Genomic DNA, 23,014 nt, shown 5'->3' on the forward strand with positions numbered 1-23,014 from the left:
TAAAAAAATAATAATAATAATATTTTAACACCGGCGTGCTTACTGTTTAATCACGCCGGTGTGCTAAAAATCATTACTTAAGAGAGGGATTTGAATTTTGATTATTTTGTGAGGAATAAATTTGTATTTTCCCAAAGTCATCAGTCCACCTCCGCCACGGACATGTCGGTTCCCGAAATATCATAGGAGTTCCTGGACAAGAGGAAATTCTATTTTGTCTGCTGTCCTAATTCATTGAGGAAAAGGAATTGGCTTTGGCTCTATCCTAAACCGGCATGGACTAGTATTATGACGTGTAAGCATAGGAAGACGTCACAACTCTATATATAGGATCCTTTTTCTTAACCACAAATATCTGGAGTTTTTATTCAAACTTGCTTTTGGGTCGGGTAATCGTTCTAATTCCCATTAAACGGTCCTCTTCGTTTCTTTCTTGCTATGATGTTTTCCTCGCCGGGTGTTTCAAAGCCAACGGGAAAGAGAAGAGAGCAGCGCAAGGTCGGCATAAAATCTCTCCCAAATGACTTGTTGATGGAAGTTCTTGCCAAGATTGCATCAGCTTCGTTCACCGACCTTCTAAACATTAAGTCAAGTTGCAAGGATTTTCACGGTTTGGCAGAGGATGATTACATCTTTCAACACGTCTCGTTGAAGGAGCTTCCACTCGTTTGGTACACAAAAAATGAGGTTTCGTCACTCTTAAGACGTTGTAAAAAGAGTGAAAACCCAGATGCATTATTTAGAGAAGGCATATGTGGGTACTTCAGTTCTAAGGATCAAGGATTGGGGCTTGAGTTCTTGGAGAAAGCATCTAGAAAGGGGCATGTTGAAGCGTCGTATATATATGGTCTTATTTTAATTTGTTCTGGGGGTCAATTAAAGCAACAGGGCTTGCAGCTTCTCTCTTCTTTAATTACTTGCGAGCTAAGAGGCTCAAGAATAAAAGAATGTCGAAGGAGAGTAAAAGACTATGTTCGAAGCATGTGGATCAACAATAACATTGTTAGAGATCAAGAGCCTTATTGTCATATAGAAACATGCAACAACTACGGGAGGACGCCAAATTCTTTGGCGACGAAAAAGGCAAGATGGCATTCCGGCGACTATATAGAAGATGAGAATGATAAGTTTATGTGTTGTGCGTATTGCCAATGCGATCACGAAGTAGATTTGTTTTGTAACATGTTACAGGGAAAGTAGAGTTATAGAGTAGTGAATTTGTGATTTATTTAGATATATGAATCTAATTGTATGTATTAAATTATGTACATTTATTTTATAATATGTTATGAAAGTGTTCGAAACATTCATAGATTTGGTGCTTACTCATAACATAAATGTCAACAAAAAGCAAATGAGTGCTTTTCGTATGTGTAGAACCAGAATTATGATTGAAGTCTTTTGGAACAAGGTCAAACGCATGCTAGGAGATCGTAAAATTAGATTTCATATCCAAAAAGAAATTCCATCAAGATACCAAAGGGACTAGATGAAGTTGTTAGTCTTGAAAACGATAAGAGTAATCTGCGCACACACAAAAAAAAAACAAACAAACAGTTCAGCAACAGCTTTATTGATGTAAAACAAAGGGGAACTTCATAACCACTAAGCCTTTTGGTGCAGGATCTGTCACAATAGCAGAAAGAGGTGTGTTACTAACTATATTATCTAATGCAAAAAAGCTTTCGCTGGTTGGATTTGGTGCATATTACAAGGAATTGAGAGTACACAAGAAATCCGGTACCAATCTCATCAAGAACAATTTTCGTCGGCAATCACGTGAAATAATAACACAAAGTCCTCAGTCAAACAATTGTTGTAGCTTTGTCTGCAAGCGCTTGTAGTTTTTGTTTGGAGCCATTCATCAGATTGGGATCCTTGGCATCCACTTCTTCCTCATAGGCAGCCTCATGAATACCAAGTGCTGCACGACCAGATGGGTCAGGATTTTTTGACCATGCAGCATCCCATTCCACAGCTTTTGCTGTACTGCATGCTACACTTGGACCGCCGGGAACTGTTGACCTAGCAGCATTCTGTTCGACAAATCGCAAATCAAAAATAAATATTTGTAATTAAATTTACAAAAAAAAATGCACACAAAAGCCAGGAGGCAACACTCAGACGATAAATGATTCTCTATTTGATTGAAAATAAGCTCTAGGAAAAGAGAGGAAATTTTGAAAATTTTGAACAGCAACTCCGACATTGCCCATCAAAATAGAGCATGGAGGAACATCTTATGCCACTAGCCAGTAGATAACTACAGATATTAATAAACGGGGGCAAAGAAACAAAATCTACCAACTCTTATGCACATTGAAAACATGCAAACACGAACCTTAGGATAGAACTTCTCAAATATAGTTCTGTAGCAGTATGCTTCCTTTGTGGTAGGAGTATTTTCAGGGTAAACAAAGCTCGCATTCATCAACATTGCATCCGTTACCTGGCCAGTAATAAATAGAAAAATGAGAAACAATCATATGACCAACAAATAAGTATCTCTTATGTTTCTTGAGCTGGAATGTCAAACAAAGTTAGGCACAGTTCTGGTTCCAAAATGAAAGACTGCAGCATGACAATGAAGAATCCAAGTTATATCACCATTCCACAAGTTCAAATGACACATACTTGTTTGTTTGCATGATCCTTCAAGCCGTCAATCCAACTGTACCCAACGCCATCACTGAACTGTTCCTTCTGCCTGTACAATATATTCTATAACCAAAAAAAAAAAATGAATACTTCAACAAGTCTTCCAAGGCAACATTAATTAAATAACTCTTTTTAAAAAAATTTAAAACAACAATTATGTAAACCGTGGTCTGTGGTAATTGCAACCATGACCGCGTGGTTAAAAGCAACATGAATTAAATAACCAGAAAAGTCATGTGAAATACACGAACCATCCAATAGGCCCGATAAACGGAAATAAAACAAACAGAACATGTAAAAAGGTAGTCCACATTAGGATTGACTGGCACAATGGCCTTGAATGTAGAAAAGGCACATAATTCCAAACCTTTGGCAAATATGGGTTCTTTTCATCATCAAATGCATTGCGTAAGATCCACTTCTCAATTCTTCCAAGATCAGGCCTGACCTGTCAATAGAAATATATGGAAAATAGGTATAAATTCACCGCCGGGGGGGGGGGGGGGGGGGGGGGTTGGGTGGGTGGGGTGTGGGGAGGTAGATGTACAAATTTCAGAACAGTGTTTCATTTGACATCATAAATGGACATTAGAGTTTTTCTAGAGACCTCACACTATTTGATGCATCAGGTGCCAATACTGAAACAAGCACCAAATACTAGGATATTTCTTGGACCTAAGAGTAAAGATAACCACACCCCAAGACACATTAATTAAGGGAACTCATGATGCATATGCAAATACATTGGCCCATATAGAAGGGAACCAAGGCACAGAAAGTGACCCAGGTAAATCAAACATTGTATCATGTAATGATATGCACCAAGGCTTAAGATATAATTGGCAATGGCAAACTCTGCTATTAGGTAAGTTCCTATTTAATGCATTCCCTTTTTAGCTTTGTTTTATATGTTTGTAGCCACTATCCTTGCATGATGTATTTGAACTGCTCGCAGTTTAAAAATTGGGAAGCAGAGTAGAGCAAAAGCCAATAAGTGTTATACCATTTTCCACTCAGGATCAATGCTCATAGCAACATTGAGGAATTCTTTATCTAAAAAGGGTACACGAGCCTCAACGCCCCAAGCCGAAGTTGATTTATTGGCCCTCAGGCAGTCATAAAGATGAAGAGCTTTAATCTGTGGCAAAATCACAGAAGCCATCAAACAACTTGAAACAATAACATCATAGTACAAATAGAATCCAGCAATCTTCTGCACATGCATCATCCACAACAAAAAGCAGAAAAAGATACAGCAGGATACCTTCTGACATGTTTCTCGGTGCAACTCCTCCTTGTTAGGTGCCTTGTGGAAGTACAAGTAACCTCCAAAAATTTCATCTGAACCTTCCCCAGAAAGAACCATTTTCACTCCCAAAGATTTAATTTTTCGAGACATAAGAAACATTGGCGTGCTAGCTCTGATAGTGGTCACATCATATGTTTCAATATGGTAAATGACTTCCTCAAGTGCATCAATGCCTTCCTGATATGCCAAAGAGAAGAGACACTTACTATTTAAATACTTGGGATGCACTTAACATATCCAAGTCTTTTCCCAAAAACAAAAAGAGTGATTACCTGAACAGTGAAGTAGAACTCATGATGACGAGTTCCAAGATAATCTGCCACCTCTCTGGCAGCTTTTAGATCCGGAGAACCCTGAATATTTCAAAATGAAAATGTAGCATTTATATTTGTAGAACATAATCCAGAAGCAAAAATCTTACAAAAACTCAATTACAGGAAAATAACCTAGTAACATGTAACAAAAAACTCAAAAAAATAGCCACTTTGTGTGCCAGACACACCAAACTTTGCACATGCAAGACAAACAATTAAGGCATCAATAACAAGTCATTTCACTTTGATCTGCATTACAAATTAACACCCTGTACAGAGGTCACACTCCAAATCCAAGTCAGCGCCCTCATAGCAGATATAATCTACAGATACCACTAAAAGCACTAAGACCCCAGTTTTTGGTAAAAACAGAAAAGATGAAGGACCAAGCTAGACTGTCTAACACGAGAAAAGTATTACGACCTTCAAACCAATGCAAAAGGTGTGCAACTGTGATCCCCACTGAAAAGCAGCTCCTGCTTCTGCCAAATGGCGGCCAGCCACAGCAGCAACAAGTGAGGAGTCCAGACCTCCAGACAAAAGCACACCAAATGGTACATCCGTCATAAGTCTCTTTACCACAGCCTGCATGAATTTGAGACCCAAAAACAAAAGAATGAAGTTAGAAACACTAAGTAATCATGTGGTATGACAATAAAGGTGCACGGATGTTGGCTAAAATAGAAAATCAGTAACAACCAAAAGAATCCAACCCAACACACGAATTATCCTCATAAGAGGCGAAGTATAAGAGAAATGTTTAGTCAATCAAAAGGAAAGACTTCTACATCAGTATCATAATCTCTGCAATGCACGTCTAACAACCACAAATACAAGAAAGGGATAAACTAATTGCCAATAACAAGTTAAAAACAAAAATAAAAGAAATAAAGTTTAAACAAGCACAAGTCCAGGGCATACCTTCTCAAAGGCCTCACGTAAGAGCATGGGATCATATGGAGTTGAGGGTATCTTCTCTGAATACCACGGTGGGTTGTACCATCTTCTAAACCCTCCTGCAAACATGTCACAGATTATACTATAAGCAGCTCATACCACATCTAAAAAACTTGAGTAATGCATAAAAAGTTTAGATTTATCTTTTTCACACAAATATAAAAAATAATAATAAAAATTAGAAGTAATTTTTTGAATTTTTACAGCCAAAATCAAAAAGCATATGGTATCATAGAATTTCAAAGCGTAACCACAAATCCTTTAAAAGCTTTGACAATTTTTGAAGAATGTCTTGAGTTCCCCATGTAAAAGAAAAGCATATCATTTACTTGTTCCTTCATTTCACTACCTATCAAGGTAGAACAGACATTTTTATGGAATAAAAAGTATCATAAATTCATACAAAAACCATTAACAGAATAAACACATTTTACAATTAACAGTATAAATATGAATTTTTCAGAGTAATCTTTGCAAACATTCCATAAAAGATGTCAACAATGATCATTATCAACATAAAAATTTGGAGCTGAAGATATTTTGTCTTCAGAAATCCAAAACAGATTTAAGAATTTCGAGCCAACCCAGAACAAAGACTGGTCCATCAATTTGAGAATGTATAGCCAATACTTCACTTAATATTTCTTAAAAAAATAAAAAATAAATAAAAATAACATTTAAAAAAAAAATGTTATTCACTAACTTCATAGATGCATACCCTGTTTGCTAGAATATATATGCCCAGGAAGAAAAGACGTGAATCTTTCACAATCATCACTCAAAGCCTTCATTTCTGAGGCAAACCATACCGATCCTGTAATGAAACAAGCAATACACTAATTCAAGTATACACTCCTTACTAAGATTTAGAAAAACAAAATACAAAATGAAATAGCTCTAGATAAAGTACTAAATAAAAGTTTGCATATGAGTTGAGAGCCAAAATTGGGTTGAATTAAATTATAGCTAATGTAAGATCTTGCTTAAGTGAAGGAAATAACAGCTTCCTAAGTATATGAGCATTGTAGATTTTTTTCATAATAAAGCACATCATACATGTCAACATAACCCACGAATTAGCAATGATCAAAATCAACAAAGATTGTGACTAACCACTTTACTGCAATTTACACTTAAAACATATAAACAAATAAACAAAATATAGTTAATCAAGAACAGGAAAGAATGTCAAAGTAGTGGAAGAAAATTGTTGAGATTAACAACGGAGTACATTATAAAATCAATAAGGCTTCACTCAAACAAGTAAATCATAAAGGCATACAAAATGAAATGGAAATAAACATATTAAAGAGATGTATGCATACTAGAGGTCTTATAAGATCAACATAGACTAAAAGATAAGATATGAGCATAAGCACGCAAACCATGTATAACACCATAATGTTTCTTATAATGTGCAAGTATTAGAGTATCAACAATAAACATGACCCTAACTTTAAAAAAAAAAAAAAAAAAATAGCAATAAAAAAAGTTCTTTAAGATTGGGAGCCAAGCAAAATCATATAATGCTTGGGACATTCACCTACCAGGTCTATACACAAAGATATGATTCATGTACAACACACTAGAATGCTACTCATCAAATGGTTTTTCTCATTCATTTGCATGTAAGAACAATTCACATAGAAATAATATTAAAAGTAATAAAAGAAATGTGTAGAAAAGGACCTTGATATATGAGAAATGACAGGTACAACAATTAACAATGAGTCAACCCAGATCCTAGGAGAAAAGAGCATTCTTTATGCAAGGATGAAATTACGTACCATCGAGACCCCAGCCAACGTAAAGTGGGGTAATACCAATAGCATCACGAGCCGCAATAAAACTTTTATCCCGGGTGTCGAGAAGGACAAAGGAGAACATGCCATCCAACATGTCCACAAAATCTTCACCATACTCTTCATACTGCAAAAGATAAGTGGCTAAGTTCTCAATTGCTTTCAAGATAGGCAAGAACTGTGGACACAAGATCTCCATAGTCTCTCAATTACTTACAAGATGAGCAATCACTTCGCAGTCACTTTCAGTTCGGAACTGATGGGACTTCAGCTTTTCTCTTAGTTGTTTGTGGTTATATATCTCACCATTAACCTAAGAACAAAGCACCAAAACTCTGAAATGAGGTTTTGCAATATTAAGAAAAGGTTTCCACCAATTCTTTAAGAAACACTAATCAAAGTGTAGAACTACATCACAGAGTTATGATTCTATCCCATTTAGGTTAAAACCAATAGTACTTGCAATCTATAGAGCATTACGCTTAAAGAAGATATACCGTGACAATAACCGTCTTGTCTTCATTGTAAAGTGGCTGATCTCCAGAAGCAGGGTCCACAATAGCTAATCGTTGATGAGCAAGATAGCAATCCTCATGACAATGCAGGCCACTCCAATCAGGACCTCTATGGCGCAACCTACACTTTCAAATCACTCTATTAGGCATTTCATTCTTTCCCATAAACAAAATGAAAAAAAGAAAAAAAGAAAAAAAAAATTGCTTTGCATCCCACATCAAAAAAATACAAATAATTATCACAATTAAAGAAATTTTGCATTTTGGGTTAAGGCAAACTTCAAAGTTATGCCATAATTGTAAAACGAACTGTTCACTCGGTGTGCTTTCGAAGCAAAATTTAGAAGGCATTAGAAAAAACAAATCAGCATCCAAAACTTCCTTTTTCTTTTTGGGATAATTAATTAGCATCCTTGCATCACTAAAGTAACATCATTCTACCACAAGCTCAATGAACTTATGAATTAAAACAAAAAAGAAAAAAAAAAAAAAAAAAAAAAAAAGCCCCAATGAACTTACTATGGAACCAACGTCATGAACATATCCCCTTTTGTTTTATCCAAACTGTCAACGAATTCTTTAAGCACAAAAAACCCACTTGAAAAAAAATGACTTGGCATTAGAAGGAGCAAAATCAATTGCTACAAATCACATGCAGTGATAGAAATGGTGGGTATTGCATATATAGCCTTGAAACGATAGAAATAGCACGGACAACAGGTTTGCTTCGATTCATTCAACCTCACTCTCAACCAACGAAACTAATTACAACCCAAACAATGTGAATCATAGGAAATAAAACATCTAAATCGTGCACATTTTGAGTTCGACCAAAATCATCCACATCCAAAACAAATTAAGAAAATTTGCACAAAAACAAAAAAGAGAAATGACCTCCTAGACAATTCAATGATACGGGAGCGTTTGGCCTGAGAGTTGTCAGTGCAACCAAAGACCGCCAGTATTCCACACATGGCTGGCGGCGGAGAATGCTCTCTCTCTCGCTTGCTCGCTCTCTGTCTCTGACTGAGTCTGAGCACGCCAGAGAGAAGAAAGGGTAAGCAAATGACAATGGAGGCTGCTAGGGAAGCAGGTGGGATTTTTTTTTTGTATTTAGTCCTGTCGATCACGGCCGTTGATTGATTCTGACCAATTTTCAAAAGATTCCAAATCTTTAATAAACTCCTAGGGTTTCGGGCCCGGTTCTTCTGGTCCGGAATCTAGGATTCGAATCCTAGTATTTTTTTTTTTTTTTTTTTTTTGGGACTTGTCCTCCTGAAATGTGAGAAGAGTAATATTAGGTACCATCTTTTTATCCTCTTAAAGCTGATGTAGCTTTTAAAATCACCATTAAATTTTAGATGAATCATACTTGAATTTTGATCCAATGATGATTTTGAAAGTCACCTCAGTTTTAAGAAGATTTTAAGAAGATAAAAAAATAGTACCTAATACTACTCGTGTGGGAAACGGGGAAGAATAATTGGATCTAGTAAGCTCCACTTTATGAGAACAGGATCTTATCCGGTTCAAATGAACCTGAGGTGGAGAGTATCCAATTAATTATATTGGATTTTCACTTTTTGATAGGACAAAAATATATTTATAATATAACTAACTGATATTATTCAGAACAGAAGAAAATCCTAATTCCACTTCACGAAGCATGTTCTTCAGCCAATTAAGCTACCCTTAAATACTGCCAAGTAAAGCTAACTTGAGAAGAAGATGGCTATTTTTAGACTATTTCATTATGTATAATTTTTTTTTATTATTATCTTGATTATTATTTGAAAATTAAATAATTTAAATTTAAAAACCATACATGGTAAGATATCATAAAAATTGTAGATAATCTTCATCTCAATTAACATTATTTACATTATGGTAACTATGACATCATTTTGTATTTCACCAAAATGATTGAAACCTATTGTATCACATTTACTTGGAGTTATTTATAATTTTTTATAAAGTTAGGTCTCAATTAATAAAAAATAAATGTGAGACTTACTATTCATAAATATTTTTATTTGTTTATGTATTTTGGGTGTGCTTTTTTGTTTTTTATTTAAATAAAAGTAAAAAATTATTTTTATATTTTTAAGAGTATTATGTGTTTAAATTATTTGTTAACATTTTTATTTAAAAAAAAAAAAAAAATGACACAGCCCACTCAAGATTCTATCTCTCGGTATCCCTCTGAAGAATCTCCCACAGATTTTCTTACTTTGGGCATTATATTTATGGGTCCATCCTAATCCTAAGCGCGTGCTTGAAGTTTTAATGATCGTTGGCACCTTTTTAGAGCCCTCATTTATTTCGCCAGAATTATTCTCAGTTTTCTTTTGACACCCATGTTTTCTCACCTATAGGCTATAAGTCGCTTTTAAAACCTATAGGCTATAAGTCGTAGGTACCTTTTAAAACCACTATTGCATTAATGGTGGTATTTATTAGAGAAATGCTATAGATCATCCTTCTACCTATCTTCTTTTTTTTTTTAAGATATCATACTCATTTATTGATAAAAGTTACAAGCCTAAAGCTCTTACAAACAGAGCAAAAAACTCTGAAGTAAATCATAACCGAAGCTAAAGATACAGTCATCAACAACAGACCAAATCAACCAAAACACAGCATCTGCTAACCTATGACTAAATATCAGGTTGAAAACTCAGATCTGCATCAAACAAACATCATCTAATGCATAGGTAGTGCTTATTCCTCGGCCTTGAGATCAAAACCCCCAAGCCGATACTTATTTCTCGGCCTTGAGAGCAAAACCCACAAGCCGATACTCATCCTCCTCGACTTGAAAGCCAGGATAAATTTCACATCCACAACCCAAAGGTTTGGACCAGTAATATCGGGCAACAACCGAGCGCAACAAAGCAGGAGGAAAAAGCCTTATTACAAGCATAAATGAAACCATACAGGGAAATAAAGGGAACAATAAAACTAATGAAGGAAAAGAAATTACAGCAAATAAAACCAAATACAGGAGAACTTAAAGGAAATACAAAATAAAAAAAACAACAAAACAGGAAAATAAATGCGAAAAACACTCAAAGTGGGTCATGGCAACCGGAGGAGGCCGATCGCGAGCTAGCCGGAAACTGCCGCAGAATGTGGCACAAAAAGCTTGGCGCGGGAGGGGCGCGTGAAAAGACCCGACAGCGAGCGGTGAGCAGCGAAACGAGCGCGGAAAATATCGGTGGCACACACAAACAAACAGGGAAGGGGAGAGTTTGAGTGAAAACCCCAAAAAGCAGTACCTACCGAGAGATAACACAAGCACAACAGAACAGAAAACACCAAAGACAAAAACAAACATAAAACACAAATCGGGAAGCAAGGAAGGGAGGAGGGATGCAGGCAACGGGCATCCCTCCTCCCCTAAGGCAGCGGCGCTCTGGAGGGGGGCTTAGGGTTTCACAAGGCTTAGGGTTTCTCGAATCCTAACTATCTTTCAATCATCTTTGTATGTATCTTTTTTAAATTTAGTGGTTTTTTTTTTTTTTTTTTTGAAAAATAAATTTAGTGGTTTTAAAAGTTACCTGTGATGAATGTAGAAAAATTCGTATAAAAAATAGAAATAAGGGTTTGTTTGGTTTGCGGAATAGACCTATGTAATGAAATTTCTATTTTTATTGAATAGTAATTCTTTTTGTTTAGTAAAGATCTATTTCTATGAATAATAATTTATGTGAGAATAACTAATCGCTTACCTACAGGAGTAGCTATTCCTTTAACAAATGAAAGGAATAGCTATTCTTTAAGGAATGAAATACATTTTTCACAAACACTCATATTGTTTTTAAAAAATAAAAAAGTAAAATATGGAAATTAAGTGGGTGGCCGAACCACCCCATAGAAGAGGGGGGGGGGGGGTGGTCACACCACCCTCGTACACCTCACGGGACCACCCCTAAGGCATCTGGGGGTGGTGCGACCACCCTTGCAGCATCTCTGGGTGGCTATGGCCACCCCCGATTTGCTCTAGGGGTGGTCAAGGCCACTCACTATTTTTTAGGTTTTTTTATTTGTTAATATGAATTGGAAAAAAAAAAATGTGTAAGGTTTTTAGTAATTTTGATTCAATTCCAAAATTAAATAATATGAATAACTATTCAATTACATTATTTTATATTTTCAGTAATAACTATTCTATTTCTTAATAAAAGATATATTCTGCAAACCAAACAAGCCTCGAGTATACCCCAACTAAGTTTCTCAAATTTCATTGTAACCACTTTGTTAATAATTTTTGTCTTCTCTCACAAAAGATGGCCCATGAGCCCCAAGAGGCCAAATGGGGCTGACCGAAATCACCCCAAACCCTTTGGGATGGCCTAACCACTGCCATTTGACCAAGGTGGTGGCCGACGCACCCCAATATAGCCAGAATGGGTAGTTTGGCCACCCCAATGGGCCAAATGGGGTGGCCGAGAGACTTCCATTTGGCGTAACCACCCGTAATCGTTTTTTTATATATATCTATATATATTTATTGATGATGTATTGCCAATTTTTAAACATTAGAAGCAAAAGTAAAAAAAGTGGTGAAACTTTGGGGGCATTTAATATATTTTTCCTTTTTTAAAAAAAAATGTATTTTGTTGGCTTGTAAGATTGTGGGTTAGATGATTAAAAAAGTAGTCATTTCCATCCATTTCCTATACTTTGCATTGAGCATTTCCATAAACGAGCAATTTATTTTAAGATTAGCTCATTTACGAAATTTTATTTATTTATTTATTTTTTTAAGAAAGATCACGTTATAAAACATAATATGTATCCATTTATTATAAATATATACCATACTTAAATGTATTTTTTGAATAAATATTAAATGTGTAGCACCTAAGTAAACGTGGCTTCATATTTTTATTATAGATATATACCATAAAAGTTCTGAATAAATATTAAAAGTATCGTATTTCGTTATTTTTTCGTCTCTAGAAAAAAAAAAAACATTTATTTTATTTTTGAAAAAAAAAAAAAAGAAAAGAAAAAGAAAAAAGAGTTTCGATTAAAAAATAAAAAAACTTCAATTTATTTAACAGAGCTGCGAAAATTAGATCATTTAAATCCGCGCGTGCAAAAGTAGGTCTATAAAGAAGAAAAAAATGAACAAAATTGTGCTTTCATAAGCATGGAAAGAAATACCGTTGTCCCATCTTCTTTTCGCATATTCCTTACCTTTCTTCCGCGAGCTAAAAGCAAAAGACAATAAACCTTGAACAATCTTTCGGTGTCGCCAATAATGGCGGTGGCGACCAAACCACAAAAATCCACACGGAGCTCGGAGAAGCCGGACGCGTGGGTGTGGCTCTACTCGGTCCTGCTCACCCTGCAATATGGAGCTCAGCCTTTGATCTCCAAGCGCTTCACCAGGTACATCCGCTTATTCTTCAACCAATCAACATGCTGATCAATATGATTCCATTTAGAGAATAACGTTTTAGAAATTTGTTAATTTTTTTTTTTTCTTTTTGATTCTTTACTGTGGCTTTTTGTTGGTGCTATTTGAATTGTAGGCAGCAGTAGGCGTAGATTTTTTGAAATTTGGGATTGGATTGAGAAATATAGTACATTACTTGGTTTTAGGGTTTAGGAAATGGTGATTTTGTTGCCATATTGGAGCTATCTTCACGATTTGGATTTGGATTTTGAAGCTGCTTTTGTTAAATGGTAGGCTTTATAGATACCAAACAAACTCTTGCTATGTAACAAGGATTAAGGACCCTAGAGTTGCTATTCAGTATACTGTATACATGTTTGAGCCCTTGTGTTTTTTGCTACACGGTATCAGCTATTTGTGCTCATTTTCTAAACATTTGTTTTTTGTTTTTGGTTTTGTTTGCTTTTATTAACTCAGGTACTTGTATGGGATCGAATGTATGACCTCACGTTCTACCCATGGGAACAATTAACATAGTCTAATTTGTTTCTTTGACGTTTGCATTGTCAGATAATTTACTCTTGTAGTTTTCTTGCTGCTGGTCAAGAAAATCACTTTTTTTAAAATCATTCACAAACGTTAACTTTTTTGTACTCAATTTCTGAATGTTGAAAGCATCGAAGTTCATAGTAGTATATCATTAAGTTAGTATTTTTTTTTTTTTTATTATCACTTGTGAAGAACTACCTATTACATTCATGGAAACATGTACTATATAATTACTCTCCTCCCTGTATTGGTGGCTAGGCTTATTGCTTTTAAGAAATTAAATCATTTTTGCCCAATTTTATTTCCTTAAATCATAAAGAAGTGGTTGTTGGTGCATGCACATATGAAGTGCAAGTTTCATTTTCTCATTATGGGTTTTTTCTGCAGACGAGAAGTTATTGTGACTTCATTTGTATTGATGTGCGAGATAGTAAAGGTAATCCTTGTACTAGATATGATTTTCTTCTTCATATCTGTCCTGATTCCCTTTAAATTATTGTTATTGTTGTTGTTGTTGCTATATTATTTCCGGATAAAGAGACATGTACTATTCATATATTTCTCAGGTTGTATGTGCCCTAAATCTCATGGCAAAAGATGGCAGCTTAAAGAAAGTATACAAGGACTGGACTTTGGTTGGTGCATTGACTGCATCAGGACTTCCTGCAGTTATTTATTCACTGCAAAATATTCTACTGCAGATTTCTTACAAGAATCTTGATTCACTCACATTCTCGATTCTAAACCAAACAAAAATACTTTTCACTGCCTTTTTTACATACTTGATCTTGAGGTATGTCCCAGAATGGCATCTCTTTCAATTCTTCTTGCTGTTGTTTTGGTAGGTATGGTATCTCTCTCAGTTGTCCCCATGTCAACAAAACCTTTTATTGACTATTATTAACAGAAGCTCAAGACTAAGACAATGTTTAGGTTCATTTGGCTGATGCTTTCTTGCTATGCTGCATTTAATTTGTGAGATTTTTTTTTTTTTGATAAGTAATATCAATGCATAAAAAGCGTAAGGGGCGCAACCCATGTACACAGGGGGAGTATACTAAAGGGCCCACAAATACAAGCCTTAAACTGGAAATGACGCATAGAAATCAAGAAAATCTGCAAGCATTGACCCTTGCGAAGCATGCCACAATACACTCCACGAGAAAAGTGTTTGGAGCACCCTTTTCTTCAACTCTATAAGTCCAATTTCACTGTCCTCAAAGCTCTATGCGTTCCTTTCTCTCCATAAGCACCACATTACACACAAAGGAGCCATTCTCCATATTTACAAAATTGAACACTTACCCCTTTGCCCTCTCCAACTTCCCTAGCAATCCTTCGTCCTAGCCGGCATCACCCACATAACACCAAACATCTGAAAAACCATGTTTCATACCTCGAAAGCAACTTCACAATGCAATAATAAATGATCAATAGATTCATCACTCTTCTTGCACATACAACACCATTTCGTAACAATAATGTTTTTCTTACGTAAATTGTCCAGCGTTAATATTTTCCCTAACACTGCCGTCCATACGAAAAAAGCCACTCTCGGAGGAGCTTTACTCTTCCAAATAATCTTGCAAGGGTCATCCACCGGTTTTGAATTAATCTTCACCTTATAAAATGACTTCACCTCAAAATTCTCTCTTCGAGGGAATCCAGCAAATTTTATCCACCCCACCATGCTTTACCTATTGGGAATATAACAATTCAAAAAATATCGAAACCTCGCCCAGCTCCCAGTCGTGAACAGGGCGAATAAACATTACATTCCAATGAATAGCTCCATTTACAGTCTCCATATTCTCCTCCACCCATGCCTCCTCTGCACGTGCAAAATATTGAACAAAGCGGGAAACAGAGTCTTCAAAGGTAACTCCCCACACCACACATCCTGCCAAAACAATACTCGAGACCCATTTCCTACCTCAAACCGCACATACTACTTAAAAGTATCCAACCCCTTCGAATACATTTCCACATTCCCACCCCATAAGGTCCTCCTACATCCTTGGAGCACCAACCACCCCTCATCGTCTCAATTTAATCTCCGCTAATTTCCTCCAGCACGCATCTCTCTCATTGGCAAATCTCCACAGCCATTGACCTAGCAAAGCTCAATTGAACTGAATCAAATTCCTTACCCCCAATCCCCCCACCTCCTTTGGCATGCAAATCTTGGACCAATTTACCAAGTGGAATTTGAATTCATCACCTACTCCTCCCCACAAGAAATCTCTTTATATTTTTTCTATACGTTTCGCCACTGTCACTGGGATTTGAAAATTTAATTTGTGGGATATTAAGTGAAAGATTGTTTTGAGACTTGCAAATGACTTGATCAGTAGTTAATTGCCCAGTGCCCACTTTACCATTTAATGACATGATATGAGGTTCAAAGAAAGGTGTGGAATAATCTATTTATTAGTGATGCAAATGATGTCCACTGGTAGCCTATTGTCGCATTTGTTGATGCTGTAAGACTTCTTCAGCTACCATTTCATTCTCTTACGAGTATCCTGTAGAATGTGTGTTTTATTGTGGCTTTTAGGATAGTTCTGTCGTTTAAGACTTTAAGTACTTGTTTGACCTTCCTTTGACAACTTTGCCTTTCATTAGCAACATATAGGGGAGATATGAATATTCAGTATTGTCATTGTCCATTGTTAATGGATTGCTCATTCTTTGAACAGAATGTCCATATTTGGAGTTCTATGGTATATTTTCTTTTTTCCCACAATTCTTACAGATGGAAAATTATCTTCTAGAGGCACTTACATTTTGTAATTATGTTGATCTTGGTTAATGAGAACATCAGTTATTTTGTGAAACAATTAACTTAAAAATTATTTTTAATCCTATTGCAAAAGGGACAAAAAACATGTTATGCAACTTTGACCAGAAATGCCATGATAATACATCTGTTTCTATAGATATTCTAGTTATGCAGCAGTCTAGTGGTTGTGTGGTATCTGATAATAACTTCAAGCCTGAAAAAACATGTTATGCAACTTTGCCCAGAAATGCCATGATAATACATCTGTTTCTATAGATATTCTAGTTATGCAGCAGTCTAGTGGTTGTGTGGTATCTGATAATAACTTCAAGCCTGATTTTTGGGAACACAATGTGTAGGCACAAGCAATCAATTCAACAAATTGGAGCCCTATTTTTGTTGATTGTTGCAGCTGTCCTTCTAAGCATTGGTGAAGGCTCTAGCAAAGGATCTAGTAGTGGTAATGCTGATCAAAAATTATTTTATGGAATTATTCCTATTTTGGTTGCTTCTGTACTCTCAGGACTGGCTTCTGCCTTATGTCAATGGGCTTCTCAGGTTAGTAAAACATTTATTTTTTCTGTAATTAGAGTCTGTGATTCTATTGTGTTGTCAATTCTTCCCTGTCCATTACATTTTCCTTTTGTTATAGGTAAAGAAACACTCATCATACTTGATGACTTTAGAAATGTCTTTTGTTGGAAGCATGTGCTTGCTGCTCGTTACCTCTAAGTCTCCAGATGGAGAAGCTATCAGACAACATGGATTCTTTTATGGTTGGACTCCTCTAACTTTGGTAATGATCTTATTGCTCTATTAGCAAGCAATGCCAATTGAATCTATATTTATGCTTGTCTTTCTATCGATTGTCTGTTGAAGAGCACTTACTCAGGTGGAGAACTACCACAACCATCTGATAGTTTGTAGGACCAAAAAGAGAAGAATTTACAGTTCACATCAATGATCGTAAACTGTTTCCCATCTTGCTTATAGCTATCAGTTTGAAGCAGAAAAATTTAGATCGACATGCTTTTCAATTGTTGTCCTCTCTCAGTCTGCGTATATCCATCAACAGTTCACCTTTGTAGTAGTCTGTAGTAGTTGGTATATACCTCTTTTTTCCTTTTATTCATTTTCTAGGTAGGCTTCACTGTGCTTTTTGACTAGCTGAGTACAGGTTGAACATAGTTTTCTAGTTTGTTTTTTTTTTGGATAATTAAAATATTTATGCTTCTAGTTTTTGGGCTACATATACACCTTGGAGTTGCTTCCTCCCTTACTTCAACTTATGGATTTTGTTTATATTGTAGAACCTCAAAAATGTCAATTGATCTGTTTATATATTAATTGTGGGAATACTGCACTACTATGCATGATTGCTTGCAATCTATGAACATTTTTTTCTGCAGCAAGGTAGTTAGAAATTTCCAAAAAGTTTATCAAGAAACATAATTTTCAAGGTGTTTTATATTTAAAGTTCATTAATGAAAGAGGCACCAATGACCTGGTTATACAATGATGTGGTGTGGGCACCATGAGGCGAAGGCCAAAGAGGTTGGGAGTTTGAAAATTCTTTTGGAATTGATGATAGTGTTCAGCGTGACAGTCAACCAGAAAATAGTGTGGGATTTGGAGATCTATTGTTGTTATAACCCCCTTCCCCCCCACCCCATCGGTGGTTCCACAAAATATTAAGAGAAAAAGAAATAAAAAGAGAAAGAGGCCCAAAAGAAAAGGAACCCTCTCACCTGCCCTTACAAAGACCTAAAGAGATACAAAGTCCTCAAAGCATTATAGATGCTGATGTAAACTAAATCTGGAAAAATATGTGATGATTGTCCTCGTGATACTGCACTTAATATACTATTGATGTGGCTCAACTTCAAACCAATATGAAAATTTTGTTTCATTTCAGGTCCCAGTTATATTAAATGCGCTTGGAGGAATTCTTGTTGGCCTAGTTACAAGCCGTGCTGGTGGTGTTAGAAAGGCAAGTTTGACTCCATAACAGTAGAGTAATTTAAGCATGCAACCAGCAATGATAAGAAGTGTGGTGATTTGATTTCCTCATGCCTTCCATTAGGTTTCTATAAGTCTATGTCACAAATTGACTGGTTAATTGAAAAGAGAAAGAAAAAGGAAAAATAATTAATCTCATTACTTATACATGCCATCTTGAATCCACATGATTCATACTGTAAGAATAGAAAAGCCAAGGTACCTTGGATCTGCTCTGCTGTATCAGTGGCAAAAACTGAGCTTTTGTCCTGTGGCTTCATGCTAATATGGGACTAGGAAATTCTACTTTTGGATAATTCTTTTGAGACTTCGACTGGATGATTCCTGTAAGAATTGATAAATGGTGGTGACTATAGTTGGCAAACAGATATATCTAATTGGCAGACATGTTTGGAAGAATAACGGGGGAGGATCAATCCTTCCGTTTCTTAAACTATTGCTACATTCTTTTTTAAAAATTTATTTATCTAGAAAACTACTACCATTATGAAGGTGCTGATTGTATAAGCTATTTCTAACATGATTGCAGGGGTTTGTCATTGTTTCTGCACTTCTTGTCACGGCTTTGCTACAGTTCATTTTCGAAGGGAAACCGCCTTCATTGTATTGTCTTGTGGCTCTTCCACTCGTGGTTTGTAGCATTTCAATTCACCAGAAATACCCGTACCAAGTTAAAAAGAAGCAATCGTAGACTGTCACCATTAAGGGAAGTTGTTAGATCAGCCCCCTCCCAAGTGAGAACATTTTTCATTTGGTTCAAAGCATTGCAAATTGTAAATGAAAGAGTTGCAGGAATCTTTTAGAAGTGTACTTGTACCCACCAATCATCTGCTGCTTTTATCAAATTCATAAGCATTTGAATGGGGTGTCGTTATTTCTTTGAGCAGTGCACAATCTTGTCAGTTGAAGTTGAATTTCATTGCATTCTGTAATAAGAACAATCGACATATGGGCTTACAAGGTTAGTAAGTTTATGCAAAACTTGAGAGTATGATCATAGTTATAATTTTTGGGGAAATTCAAAATTAGTCCATGAGTTTTCACCCGATTACAAATTGCAGCTTCTGTTTCTAATTTTTGTAATTAGCTGCATGACTATAGCCTGATTTTCAAATAACTCATTTTATGTATATTTTGTCTAAAAAATAGACAAAATGTGGTCATATGCAGGGGCAGAACTAGGATTTTTGTATGTGGGGCTCAACTTTAATTTTGCTACATGTAATCTCTTAGCATCTCCAGCTGTAGTGGCTCCTTTAGCTATTCAAAACTCAAATATATATATATATATATATTACATCCACAATTAATGGCTATAAGTAAACCATTTACTTTAGACCTCTAACCCTTAATAAAAAACTATAATTCTACCAAGAATACAGAAAAAAAAAAGAGAAAAATATAAGTTAAAATATACAAAAGAACAAAAAATAAGTCTTTGCATAATGGGAAAAATTTATGAATGAACATAAGTTACATATAAAATTCTTTGAATTTATAAAAATTTATGAAAATAAAAAATTAAACATGTTAACCCAGTGGGAAAAAGCGGAAGATAAAACAATAATAAAAGCAAGTCACCCTCCACAAGAACCAATCTTTGTAAACTTTAAAGGATAAAAAATTTTAGCCTCCCCTTTTAAAGCTTCCAAAGATGAAGAAATAAAAAAGATCATGGAACAAAACAATTACACAAACCAAAGCCTCATAACCATAGGAAAACAATTAGACCGAATAGAAAACAGAATTACACCCCTAACTAAAACTCAAACTGAAAAGAAAAAACCCTATTACGAACAACCCCTCTTAAAAATTTCACCTACCAAAACATTAAAAATAAAATATAAACAAGAAATCTGTCTTGAAAAGGTCAACAATATGCTAAAACAACTTGAAAATATCAAAAATAACGAGCTAAAACAACTTGAAAATGTTAAAAGTGAAACCTCCCCCTCTAGAACGGTCCAAGTCATTCGAAAAGGCAAACAAATAATCACATATGAAACAAGAAGTGAAACACAAAGTTCAGAATCTAAACAAACTACAGATCAAGAATTACAACAAATTGAACAACAATTCAACGAATTCCAAGTTAATAGAATGATTAGACCAACGCCTAACGCCCTCACTTGGTACTCTAGACCTACACCACCAGATATTCAATATGAAGAACGAAATGTTTTAACCAATTCTCAGTCTCTATTGACAAAATTGAAGACTTTCTACTTCCAAATGCTTCTCTTTAACGGGTCTTTAAGTGTTCTGGAATAGCTATTTGTGTGTCCTACTGTGTGTCTTATATATATATATATATTCTACTCTTTTACTTTCTTTAATTATTATTTTTCAATGTGCTAAAGAGGGAGACAAGGAGGAGACAAGGAGGAGACAAATCAATAAAAAACACTCTTTTACTTTCTTTAATTATTATTTTTCAATGTGCTAAAGAGGGAGACAAGGAGGAGAGAAATCAATAAAAAAACAAAAAAAGTAAACCATTATCCTTAATATTATTATATTCGCTCTATTTTTACAGTAAGCCAAAAGGGCTTATATTAGCTATATTTTAGCTGATATGAACCCTTTGAAGCATCGGAGTCCGGAGATGCTCTAATAACATTCATGGCCTTTATTTCAATAAAACATTCATGCTCTAGTAGCATTAACGGGAAATGGGTTTTTGAATCCCAACCCAGTTCAAAAACTCGAAGGAAAGAACATGGTCCTTCTCAAATTAAAAAAATCGATGGGTTCCACATAGGTGTGAGTTTGGGCTAAGGAATTAGGCAAAATAAAAAATCGATGGAATTGAAAACCGTTATTTATAGTTTCCTCATATAACATAAGGAAAAAATTAAAAATTAGTCCTCGTAGTTTACTTGATTTACAATTAACTTTCTGTGGTATTAAAATGAACTCAAAGGTCCTTGACGTATGCCAAAAAAATAATATAGTTTCTACAGTCAAATTCTGTCCATTAATTTAATAGGTTCCGTTAAATCAGATAAGCATCACAATTTTATTGGTTCTAACGTTTTACACTATCAGAATTTATTAAATCAGTGAACGGAATTTGACTATAGGGATTATATATATATATTTTTGCATATGTCGATGACCTTTGAGTTCATTTTGATACCACGAGGAGTTAATTGCAAATCAGATAAACCACATGTACTAATTTTACATTTTCCCCCCTAATATCAAATGAGTTTTCCTTTTAGGCAAGGCATACTGGGCCACATCCATTCTTCTGGAACAGGATCCTCTCCAGTTTATTAAGGACTGAAGAATATCAAGTTTATGGCTAGGATTTCTTCTTAGAAATCCTATGGCCACAAATGTAACACATATCCCACTAATAAAAATAATAATAAAATATTATTTTAAATTTAAAAAAATTAAAAAACAAATTAATAAAAAAAATAAGGAAAAAGAAGGGGGTGGTTGACCACCATAGGGGGTGGCCGGCCACCCCCATTTTGGGTATCCAATGGCCGGCCAGGGGGTGGCCGAACCACCCCCATGGCCTATAGGGGTGGTTCGGCCACCCCCATCTTGCAAAAAGAGAGTAGCCGAAATACCCCAAGAGCCTGAGCCACCCACTCTAGGCCAAGTTAAAAAAAAAAAAAATAGAAGGGGCATCAAAGAAAAGCTTATTTATTTCAAAGAGTAAAGTGCAAGGAAGTTTCCTATGACTCCCTTGCACTTTACCTACCCAAGAGTATATTATTTGGAAGGTGGACTTGGAAGTTTGAACCGTTGAAGACCCTATGACTCATGAGATTTAGTGCCCACCAAGATCCCCATTTGATCGGTGCGTTAATTTCCCATAACTCTAGAGTTTTTATTCACCAATCTTAATCAAATATAGTCACGCGATTTGATTAGATAACCCCCCCAATAATTGAGTTTATACATTAAATAACAACGTGGGAAATTAGTGTACCAATTTGGCATATCTTTTGCAAGATGGGGGTGGTTCCCATAGGCCATGGGGTACCCAAAATAGGGGTGGCCGGCCACCCCTTATGGTGGCCAGCCACCTCCTTCTTTTTTTTTTTTTTTTTTTTTTTTTTTTTTTTTAATTAATTTGTTTTTTAATTTTTTTAAATTTAAAATAATATTTTATTATTATTTTTATTAGTGGAATATGTGTCCCATTTGTGACCATAGGATTTCTAAGAAGAAATCCTAGTCATAAACTGAATATTTTTCGGTCCATAATGGACTGAAGAGGATTTTGTTTCCTTTCTTCTCAGCCCATTATGCGCAGTATTTGTATTTCTCTTGTATTTTTCATATCACCTGCAAAACGGAGAAATGATAAGAATTATATTATTGTATAATTTAGCTACACAAAAGAGAACTTAGACCTTTACATTCATAAAAAGAATCTATACCTTTTGGCAAATATATATATTTGCCTATTTTTAATCACCAACCATGGGTTTAAATGGTGCATAGGAGAATAACAATTAAACTAAAAAAACTAGAATGATAATAAATTTCCTTCAAACAGAGGTAGCTAGATTGTGTTAGATCACTTTTCTAGAGGTAGCTGCATGGTGTTGATGACTATTCCTTGGCTGTTTTCTCCCCCCATTAATTGATGACTTTTCCTTGGACCTTGGCTATTTTCTCCCCCCATTAATTGATGACTTTTCCTTGGACCTTGGCTGTTTTCTCCCCCCATTAACAA

General features: G+C 35.4%; 3 protein-coding genes across 3 annotated transcripts; 2 read left to right on the forward strand and 1 right to left on the reverse strand.

Moving 5' to 3' along the window:
* Positions 1 to 201: 201 nt before the first annotated feature.
* On the forward strand, positions 202 to 1,201 carry LOC132166690 (putative F-box protein At1g67623). Its single transcript, XM_059577555.2, has one exon. It carries the CDS (start codon positions 439 to 441, stop codon positions 1,198 to 1,200), a length of 762 nt encoding a protein of 253 aa, XP_059433538.2. The 5' UTR covers positions 202 to 438; the 3' UTR covers position 1,201.
* Positions 1,202 to 1,547: 346 nt separating this feature from the next.
* Positions 1,548 to 8,662, reverse strand: LOC132165682 (asparagine synthetase [glutamine-hydrolyzing] 2). Its single transcript, XM_059576343.2, has 14 exons — positions 8,450 to 8,662; positions 7,538 to 7,676; positions 7,258 to 7,353; positions 7,026 to 7,167; positions 5,957 to 6,052; positions 5,203 to 5,297; positions 4,705 to 4,866; positions 4,240 to 4,320; positions 3,923 to 4,144; positions 3,662 to 3,796; positions 3,026 to 3,106; positions 2,635 to 2,721; positions 2,342 to 2,449; positions 1,548 to 2,036 (listed from the first exon to the last, which is right to left on the reverse strand). Exons 1-14 carry the CDS (start codon positions 8,527 to 8,529, stop codon positions 1,806 to 1,808), a joined length of 1,755 nt encoding a protein of 584 aa, XP_059432326.2. The 5' UTR covers positions 8,530 to 8,662; the 3' UTR covers positions 1,548 to 1,805.
* Positions 8,663 to 12,711: 4,049 nt separating this feature from the next.
* Positions 12,712 to 19,330, forward strand: LOC132166300 (Nucleotide-sugar transporter family protein). Its single transcript, XM_059577097.2, has 7 exons — positions 12,712 to 12,955; positions 13,899 to 13,947; positions 14,078 to 14,304; positions 16,653 to 16,851; positions 16,946 to 17,089; positions 18,209 to 18,283; positions 18,842 to 19,330. Exons 1-7 carry the CDS (start codon positions 12,825 to 12,827, stop codon positions 19,001 to 19,003), a joined length of 987 nt encoding a protein of 328 aa, XP_059433080.2. The 5' UTR covers positions 12,712 to 12,824; the 3' UTR covers positions 19,004 to 19,330.
* The last annotated feature ends 3,684 nt before the right edge of the window (positions 19,331 to 23,014 follow it).

Source organism: Corylus avellana, chromosome 11 (genome assembly GCF_965113065.1).
Source record: "Corylus avellana chromosome 11, dhCorAvel1.hap1.2, whole genome shotgun sequence".
NCBI classification, from domain to species: domain Eukaryota; kingdom Viridiplantae; phylum Streptophyta; class Magnoliopsida; order Fagales; family Betulaceae; genus Corylus; species Corylus avellana.